Below are 10,718 nucleotides of genomic sequence, written 5' to 3'. Positions count from 1 at the left end.
GCTATGTGGGGTGGCCAGTCCTCTTCTGGCTGTGCCGGGTGGAGATTATAACAGAACCAATAAAACCAATAAAAGTGTTAAACAAATCAAAATTAATTTTATATTTGAGATTCTTCAAAGTAGCCACCCTTTGCCTTGATGACAGCTTTGCACACTCATGGCATTCTCTCAACCAGCTTCATGAGGTAGTCAGTCACCTGGTGACGACCTTCTGCTCCTTAGCCCAATTTACTGGCCCTCTCTGGCCTCTCCATGCTTCTCTTCTGTCGTTACCCACGAGACGCAACGCCGAACATTCTCTTTCCTTCGCTGTTTGTCTGAAATGACGCACACAGACTTACAATTAAGAGTTGGATGGATGACCGTTCAAAACTATTTTTTCCCCAGTCGGAGCTCGTTTTTTTCTGAGTTCCCAGTTGTTTTCAACGCACTGAAGTCGGAAGTTGGAGAATTTCCCGAGTTCCCAGTCATTTTGAACGTGGCGTCACTCTCTGGGTTTCCACTGGTTATCACAGCCACAAAGTCAAATATCATACAAATGTGGCTATACCATAATAAGTAATGAAAACTAACATTTGCTTGGTAGTATCAATTTAAGGTTAGGTTTAGTCATGAGTTTAGCAGTGTGTTAAGGTTAGGGTTAAGGTTAGGTTTAAAATGACATTTTAAGAAGATAAATTGTAGAAATAGGCGGGGTTTATAACGTTTTGTTTGCGGTAACCAGTGAGGACACTGCTCTGGCGCTTTCAAGACAACTGTGACTTGGAAAATATGAGGTCAGATCATGACCTCAGTGATTTTCAGGTCGGAAAGTCGGAGCTCTAGAAAGAGGCCCGACTTGGAATTCCAGAAGTCTTGCACGTACTAAGGTCGGAAGTCGGAGATTTCCGAGTTCCCAGTTCCCAGTTGTTTTGAACGCGGCATCTCCTATCTCCCTTCGCCGTGACGTAGGGGTGCCTGCACAATCCAACATGGAGTAGCGAGCGATGGGGCTCTAGCGGGGCCACCCCTCGGCAACGCCAGTGCCCATTCAGCAACGCTGAACGGGCCGTCGAAAAACGGGCCCCCAGAATTTAGGAGGCACATGTTTTACTTCACCGTATTACCCTGAGGATTATAAACTTTCGGAGAGTCTTTATTTTACCTAAGCAACTGGTTGGCATGACAAGAAAATGACAGCAGAGAGAGAGAGAGACCTACTGTAGTCTCAGACTGAAGCAAAGAGCGCTGTGTATTCACACAAAGGCAGCGGAGAGATAGGCTTCTACGCGGAATAGAAGGGAAAGGACTGAGGATAGGTGTTGAAAAAAATGACGAGCAAAAAGCATGCACCCGCATTGGGATATCATTTCAGGTGAAACGAGAAAATGATAGAAGAAACACACCCAAGCGAGTAAGTATTATAATAACAATGTATTAAACTTCATTAGCGCTTTTCATTTGGCAGAAAGGATCGCAAAGCGTTGAAAGCAAATCAAACAAGAAGACAATAACACGGCTGGCTATATGACACAGTATGTCTGGACTAAGCTATGATTATCGGGCAGAGTTTAACATGTTGAGTGTTTCAAAAAACGGTTCAAAATTAAGATAGCCGGAGGCAAGTAGGTAACTTTTTTAGACCGGGCTAGTAGAAAATATGCCCATAATATCACATGGCACAGATTTTGGACCCGGACTAGTAAGAACTTGCGTTCTACTAACGTTAACCTGGCTGGCCAGACAGCTTGCAACAGATGGAGCGATTGTCAAATTGGAACCGCACATCCTAGACTAGTAAATATCGACTCCAATATATATATTTCCCTTTGAGAAATGCTCAACTAAGTTACTTTTTTTTTGGAAACGAATGTCTTGTGGATCTGTTTTAGTTTCAGTCTTTTAAAAAAAAAAAATATTTTTACAAAGTTTGAAAATGGTCTGTGGCATGGGGGATTAGGCTATAATATATTGACAGTGAAAGCAGAAGAGGACTGGGGGGGTTTTAGGGCCCCCGCCTTGTTCTAGTCTACTGATTCTGTCTTGCGGAGGGGGAAGGTGTGGTGGTGGTTGCAGCGTGGGTGGATCGGAAACATGCTGTAAAGAAATCAGCAGTAGGGCTTTTTAAAATGTAACCAAGTTCGAAACTAGCGTTGTAAAAGTTATTCTGTCGACGGATGGGAACTGAGCCTGTCGCTTCTCGTTACTTTGCGGTTGCTATTGTCTCGTAGCCTATGCAACATTCGTTTAGGCCATCGTTCTGTGTTTGTTTGTTCAAGCTGTGGCTGGGGGAACTCTTTTCGGAAGGAGGATATGAGATATCCGATATGCCCCATCCACCATCTCTTTTCACAATCGCTCTCATTTACATAAGCGTTAAAGGGGGTGGGGGTTGCAGCGTGGGTGGATCGGAAACATGTTGTGAAGCGATTAGCAGCGGTAGGGCCTTTTAAAAATGTAACCAAGTTTGAAACAAGTTACAATCTATCGACTGATGGAACAGAGACTGTCGTCTGTTATCTCTTTGTAGCTATTCGTTTGCTTATTTGTGTTTAGGTCATCGTTTGAAAGTATGTTTGCTTCAAACTGTGACTAGGGGAAGAAGTCTTCCCGGGAGCACGTTTCATTCATAAAAACACCAATCGAGGACGACAGGGCTTGTCTTGCAAAGTTTACCTGACAACATCAACCCGTTTTTTAAAATATATGTTTAGATGTTTAAAATCTATGTTCTGTAGAATTGCGGGACGTTATTGCGTGTCATTATTGTAACGTTGGATCGTTATTCCAGTTTCTTCGTAGCCTGTTCTAACCCCAGGCTATTCATAAAGTCTGAATCATTGTGCCGTGCCTTCCTTTATCGTGCTCAAATCGAAAGCATTTGAAATGTAAACAGAGGCTCGTCAATAGTCTTGGCATGTATAGCTTTCTGAGTTTTGTCTTTGGGTCGTTTTAATGTTGTTTAGGCCAGGGATTCCCAAACGGTTTCACTCAGTCTCCCCTTACAGCATTGGGGTACATTTATGATACAAACGGTTCACACCCTTCTTGTTGGTGGAGAGAGAATTGTGCAGGTCAAGCTTTTCCCGCAATTCTACACATTTTTGGCATGAGTTGTATTGATTAGATTTTTTTTGTATAGAACATTTAGACGTTTTAAAACAACATTTTGGCAAGTCTGTGTATTCATGTGATATTTGGGCTAAAAGGCCTAGCAAAATGTCTCTAAGGTCTGCAATGACAAGAGGAAAACTAGTTTCACCTCGTGCATTCTGCTTTTACAGCATCAAGAGTAAAGATGAAGTTCTGAGTTCCTTATAAAACACACACACACACACTGGGAGAACCACTGTGATGCAGTTCGATTAGATTTCTAGTAGACTATCATGTTTGATGCATTGGCCTACTTGTAATTTGTATTTGTAGGCAAGATCTTTCTTGTTGGCAACACCTATTTTGGTTTATTCAAGCCTATTATTAATGGCATCAATTTACAGTCTCCTTTATTTGTCGATATTCAATAGGCTATTCCCCTTTATAATGCTGCGTGTGCGTGCTGAATCATAGGTAGGCCTATTGCTTTGAAAGCAGAGAGGCTCTGAAGAATGTCGGTCATGCAGATCCTGATAGATAGCTGTCGGAAGGGCGAAGGGCACAGGAGGGGATGTTTGCGTGGCAGTCGCGTGACGCTCGCCCATTCATAAAAACTGTAACCTTCAGCGCGCCCCATTCACCGTGCATAGCTACAGCCAGGGGCCTTGCTACCTTGACATGAGGGCCATTAGTGCGGCAACCAAACAATAAAAACCTGTTGTCCTTACACACAGCAGGCCAGGCCAAATGCCCAGTTTGTAAAAAGTTATCTGATTTTATTACAGCAATCGGATTAAATGCATATAAATATAATGATTAGTAAGGGCAAAAGCTGCTGTTTATTAAAATACATATTTGATATTCTACTCAATACACATTTGAAGGCTTTATTTTTTATCCGTAATGACACATTGAATACGTTTACAGGCACACTTATAACGCGATATTAAACTGATTATGGTAGTAGGCAGATTATCCAATAGTCATGTAAACACCTTACTCTGCTTCTCTTAATAGGTTTAATTAAAGTCAAAATCGACTGAAGCATACGGCGATTAAAACACCCCGTTTTCTGAACACTTTGACAAATGATTAGGACACGTAAACACATTAATCTGCGCATATGATCTGCGCATGTTCTAGCACCAGCCGAGCGAACTCCTCTTTAGCGCGAGTGAAGTGAGTTAGAAACTACAATGTGTGGATCTTTAGAAGTAGTTTTCACAAACTTATAGAACCCAGAATCAAATATGCTTCCCTAAAAGAACATGGACGCTAGGGTAGAACGTTTACATTGGCTAACCGGGCTCTATCTGGGCTATCTGCCTTGTGTCCCGCCACCCACCTCTTTTACGCTGCTGCTACTCTCTGTTCATCATATAGTCACTTTAACCATACCTACATGTACATACTACCCTTTTTGCACGATTGGTTAGAGCCTGTAAGTAAGCTTTTCACTGCAAGGTCTACTACACCTGTTGTATTCAGCGCACGTGACAAATAAACTTGGATTTGATTGGCAATTTTCTGCATTTATCAGAGTGACGTCGGGTAGCCTGATTTCAGATGTGTTCGTGTAAACAGGATTATTACGGGAAATCGTTATTCTTGCAAAGCATGTAAACGTTTTAATCAAACTATTATATTCATCTGACTTTACACAATAATCACATTATTGTAACTGCACTCATTGTCTGCAAAATTAAGGATCCAAATATAAAATGAGTTCTCTGTTGACTTTCTCTCTTTGACACACAAACACACTCACACAGAGAGGACAGACACACATACACACTCACACAGAGAGGACTGAGACGCACATACACACTCACACAGAGAGGACAGACACACACTCACACAGAGAGGACAGACACACATACACACTCACACAGAGAGGACAGACACACACTCACACAGAGAGGACAGACACACCCTCACACAGAGAGGACAGACACACATACACACTCACACAGAGAGGACAGACACACATACACACTCATACAGAGAGGACAGAGATACACACTCACACAGAGAGGACAGACACACATACACACTCACACAGAGAGGACAGACACACATACACACTCATACAGAGAGGACAGAGATACACACTCACACAGAGAGGATAGACACACATACACACTCATACAGAGAGGACAGAGATACACACTCACACAGAGAGGACGGACACACATACACACTCACACAGAGAGGACAGAGATACACACTCACTCACACAGAGAGGACAGAGATACACACTCACACAGAGAGGACAGAGATACACACAAACACACTCACACAGAGAGGACAGACACACATACACACTCACACAGATAGGACGGAGGCACACATACACACTCACACAGATAGGACGGAGGCACACATACACACTCACACAGAGAGGATGGAGGCACACATACACACTCACACAGAGAGAATGGAGGCACACATACACACTCACACAGAGAGGACGGAGGCGCACATACACACTCACACAGAGAGGATAGACGCACATACACACTCACACAGAGAGGACGAAGACGCACATACACACTCACACAGAGAGGACAGACGCACATATACACTCACACAGAGAGGACAGACGCACATACACACTCACACAGAGAGGATGGAGGCACACATACACACTCACACAGAGAGGACAGAGACATTAGTGGAAGATGTATTGATCTCTAGGTTACTGACATGTGCACTGTCAGTATTTCAGTATTTGACTCTGATGCCCAATGACATTCAGCTAAGGTCGCTGCTCTGCAACGTAACCCAGAGCTGACCACCACGCATTGATTCAACTGCTACACTCACTCAGTCACAAAAAAAAAACTTGGTCACTAACTCACTGTCTGTCTGTCTGTCTGTCTGTCTGTCTGTCTGTCTGTCTGTCTGTCTGTCTGTCACTCACTCACTCACTCACTGTATCACTCACTCAGTCACTGTCTGTCTGTCTGTCTGTCTGTCACTCAGTCAGTCACTCAGTCTCACTCAGTCAGTCAGTCACTGTCTCACTCACTCACTGTCTCACTCACTCACTGTCTCACTCACTCACTGTCACTCACTCATTGTCACTCACCTCACTGTCTCACTTATTCACTCACTCACTCACTCACTGTCTCACTGTCACTCACTCACTCACTCACTCAGTCACTCACTCACTCACTCTCTTACTCAGTCAGTCACTGTCCATCACTCACTCACTTACTCACTGTCTCACTCACTGTATCACCCACTCAGTCACTGTCTGTCTGTCTGTCTGTCTGTCTGTCTGTCTGTCACTCACTCACTCACTCACTCACTCACTCAGTCAGTCAGTCAGTCACTGTCCGTCACTCACTCACTCACTCAGTCTCACTCAGTCACTCACTCACTGTCTCACTCACTCACTTACTCACTGTCACTCACTCACTGTCACTCACTCAATCACTCAGTCAGTCACTGTCCGTCACTCACTCACTCACTCACTGTCTCACTCACTCACTGTCTCACTGACTCACTCACTCACTTTCTCACTCACTCACTCAGTCACTCACTCACTCAGTCAGTCAGTCAGTCACTCACTCACTCACTCACTCACTCTCTTACTCAGTCAGTCACTGTCCATCACTCACTCACTTACTCACTGTCTCACTCACTGTATCACTCACTCAGTTACTGTCTGTCTGTCTGTCTGTCTGTCTGTCACTCACTCACTCACTCACTCAGTCAGTCAGTCAGTCAGTCACTGTCCGTCACTCACTCACTCACTCAGTCTCACTCAGTCAGTCAGTCACTGTCTCACTCACTCACTGTCTCACTCACTCACTGTCTCACTTACTCACTGTCACTCACTCACTGTCACTCACTCACTCACTCAGTCAGTCACTGTCCGTCACTCACTCACTCACTCACTGTCTCACTCACTCACTGTCTCACTGACTCACTCACTCACTTTCTCACTCACTCACTCACTCACTCACTCACTCACTCACTCACTCACTCACTCACTCACTCACTCACTCACTCACTGTCACTCACTCACTGTCTCACTCACACTCACTCTGTCTCACTTACTCACTGTCACTCACTCACTCACTCAGTCAGTCTCACTGTCACTCACTCACTGTCTCACTTACTCACTGTCACTCACTCACTCACTCACTCAGTCAGTCACTGTCTGTCACTCACTCACTCACTCACTCACTGTCTCACTCACTGTCTCACTGACTCACTCACTCACTTTCTCACTCACTCACTCACTCACCCACTCACTCACTGACTCACTCACTCACTCACTCACTCACTCACTGTCTCACTCACTGTCACACACTCACTCACTCACTGTCTCACACTCACTCACTCACTCACTCACTCTGTGTAGGAATGAGTTGGACCATGTCTTCATAACAGCAGAATGATTAGAAAGGGGAAAGCCTCTCACAACACAGTTGATGCTGTTTCTATGCGTGTCTTTCTAGCATTCGGGGAAAAGTCTATTATTTTCTCAGCTCATTCAGCTCCAGTCAACATATCTACATGTCATAGAGCATTAGAGACAACACAAAACAGAAAACACAACATAGCAAGGAGTAGGGGCCTGTGCACACCACCTGGAAAATAATCTAGGGGAAACACTGGCTCCTGAAACAGAGGATAATAGAGGAAGGGAGACAGACACAAAGACTGAGAGAGACAGACACAGAAAGAGCGAGAAAGACAGACAGAAAGAGTGAGACAGAAAGACACAAAGAGTGAGAGAGACAGACACAGAAAGAGCGAGAAAGACAGACAGAAAGAGTGAGACAGAAAGACACAAAGAGTGAGAGAGACAGACACAGAAAGAGCGAGAAAGACAGACATAAAGACACAAAGAGTGAGAGAGACAGACACAGAAAGAGCGAGAAAGACAGACATGAAGACACAAAGAGCGAGAGAGACAGACACAGAAAGAGCGAGAAAGACAGACATGAAGACACAAAGAGCGAGAGAGACAGACACAGAAAGAGCGAGAAAGACAGACAGAAAGACACAAAGAGCGAGAGAGACAGACACAGAAAGAGCGAGAAAGACACAGAAAGAGCGAGAAAGACAGACACAGAAAGAGAAAGACAGACACAGAAAGAGAAAGACAGACACAGAAAGAGAGACAGACACAGAAAGAGAAAGACAGACACAGAAAGAGAAAGACAGACACAGAAAGAGAAAGACAGACACAGAAAGAGCAAGACAGACACAGAAAGAGCAAGACAGACAGAGTGAGAGAGACAGACACAGAAAGGGGGATACCTAGTCAGTTGTACAACTGAATGCCTTCAACTGAAATGTGTCTTCTGCATTTAACCCTCTGAATCAGAGAGGTGAAGGAGTCATTTAACCCTCTGAATCAGAGAGGTGAAGGAGTCATTTAACCCTCTGAATCAGAGAGGTGAAGGAGTCATTTAACCCAACCCCTCTGAATCAGAGAGGTGAAGGAGTCATTTAACCCTCTGAATCAGAGAGGTGAAGGAGTCATTTAACCCTCTGAATCAGAGAGGTGAAGGAGTCATTTAACCCTCTGAATCAGAGAGGTGAAGGAGTCATTTAACCCTCTGAATCAGAGAGGTGAAGGAGTCATTTAACCCTCTGAATCAGAGAGGTGAAGGAGTCATTTAACCCTCTGAATCAGAGAGGTGAAGGAGTCATTTAACCCTCTGAATCAGAGAGGTGAAGGAGTCATTTAACCCTCAATCAGAGTGGTGAAGGAGTCATTTAACCCTCTGAATCAGAGAGGTGAAGGGGTCATTTAACCCTCTGAATCAGAGAGGTGAAGGAGTCATTTAACCCTCTGAATCAGAGAGGTGAAGGAGTCATTTAACCCTCTGAATCAGAGAGGTGAAGGAGTCATTTAACCCTCTGAATCAGAGAGGTGAAGGAGTCATTTAACCCTCTGAATCAGAGAGGTGAAGGAGTCATTTAACCCTCTGAATCAGAGAGGTGAAGGAGTCATTTAACCCTCTGAATCAGAGAGGTGAAGGAGTCATTTAACCCTCTGAATCAGAGAGGTGAAGGAGTCATTTAACCCAACCCCTCTGAATCAGAGAGGTGAAGGAGTCATTTAACCCGACCCCTCTGAATCAGAGAGGTGAAGGAGTCATTTAACCCAACCCCTCTGAATCAGAGAGGTGAAGGAGTCATTTAACCCTCTGAATCAGAGAGGTGAAGGAGTCATTTAACCCAACCCCTCTGAATCAGAGAGGTGAAGGAGTCATTTAACCCGACCCCTCTGAATCAGAGAGGTGCAGGAGTCATTTAACCCAACCCCTCTGAATCAGAGAGGTGAAGGAGTCATTTAACCCTCTGAATCAGAGAGGTGAAGGAGTCATTTAACCCTCTGAATCAGAGAGGTGAAGGAGTCATTTAACCCAACCCCTCTGAATCAGAGAGGTGAAGGAGTCATTTAACCCGACCCCTCTGAATCAGAGAGGTGAAGGAGTCATTTAACCCTCTGAATCAGAGAGGTGAAGGAGTCATTTAACCCAACCCCTCTGAATCAGAGAGGTGCAGGGTCTGCCTTAATCGACATCCACAGCGTCCGGAGAACAGTGGGTTAACTGCCTTGCTCAGGGGCAGGTCAACAGAATTTTACCTTGTCAGCTCGGGGATTCTATCCATAACCTCTCGGTTACTGGCCCAACACTCTAACCACTAGACCTACCTGCCACCCACCACACACAGAAAGAGACTGACAGACGTAGAAAGAGAGAGAGAGAGAGAGCCAGATGGGGAGAGCGAGAACGAGAGAGAGTCCGATTTACCATTGGTCTTGGATGAGGTGAGGTCATTGGAGATTATTGACACTCCAGGCCCCCGAGGGAAAGTTGCATCTAGTAACTGTCAGCTGTAGTTATTGATAACCCTCACATGTCCAGGCAGACACTGTTTTTCTTCACCTGTACAGAGGTAATAACTGGACTGTGTGTGTGTGTGTGCTCGGGAAACACACATGTAAGAGTGGTCAGACAAGTGCAACAGCTGGAAGAGAATCCCCAGTCAATAGCAAACCAAGCTTCCAACCCCCTAAAACCCTTCTGGTCTGAGCCAGCAGGACAGAACTGCTCTGTATAATCCCATTCCATATGACACAGAATGTTTGTTCTACATTATGTATTTCTATCTGATCGTTCTATGACATAGTACCTCCATGTCCATAAGCCCCAGCTTTCAGTCATTCAATGTCCGCCCTTCCCTGTCAGCTGTGTGACATCAACAACCCTCACTAAATTCCCATTTGGAAAAAGCGTTTTTCCCTGTTACCTTATTCCGGACTGAACCTGACGTTACCAAGGTGACTCCCTGGCCTTTTCTCATTTGGGAAAAAGTCCATCCTCCACCCTTTGTCCTCGCTCCTCCGTGACCCGGAAACCGATAAGTGGCCGAGTGGTGGAGGAGATGTCAATTGAGTTAGTAGGCGAACGGAAGAGAGTCCTCCCGTCCTCAATAGCCACCTTTCATGGAGGACAGTCATGTGTATCCTACCCGAGTCCTTCACGGAAGACTTTTGAAATGTGTCACGCCCCCTTTGATTCAGCTGTTGTTTCGTTAGAGGAGAAAAGCACGGCAAACATTTTAAGAACAATATGCTGCTTATCGTTTTATCTACTAAATGTCTTGCA

At 44.8% G+C, this 10,718-nt stretch overlaps 1 protein-coding gene across 2 annotated transcripts in view; it reads left to right on the top strand.

Moving 5' to 3' along the window:
- Positions 1-934: 934 nt before the first annotated feature.
- The window catches only part of LOC118936686 (sprouty-related, EVH1 domain-containing protein 2-like), a 34,400-nt gene continuing 24,616 nt past the window's right edge, over positions 935-10,718 (top strand). The window contains exon 1 of one of the 2 annotated variants that reach the window (XM_036988175.1): positions 935-1,393. In XM_036988175.1, the coding sequence (XP_036844070.1) occupies positions 1,368-1,393 (26 nt within the window). In that variant the 5' untranslated portion in view covers positions 935-1,367. The remainder of the gene's footprint in view (positions 1,394-10,718) is intronic. The other variant, XM_036988180.1, reaches the window with a different exon arrangement.

Source organism: Oncorhynchus mykiss, chromosome 1 (genome assembly GCF_013265735.2).
Source record: "Oncorhynchus mykiss isolate Arlee chromosome 1, USDA_OmykA_1.1, whole genome shotgun sequence".
Taxonomy (NCBI): Eukaryota; Metazoa; Chordata; class Actinopteri; order Salmoniformes; family Salmonidae; genus Oncorhynchus; species Oncorhynchus mykiss.
Note: the sequence above shows the minus strand (reverse complement) of the source record. Positions and strands in the feature narration are given on the sequence as shown.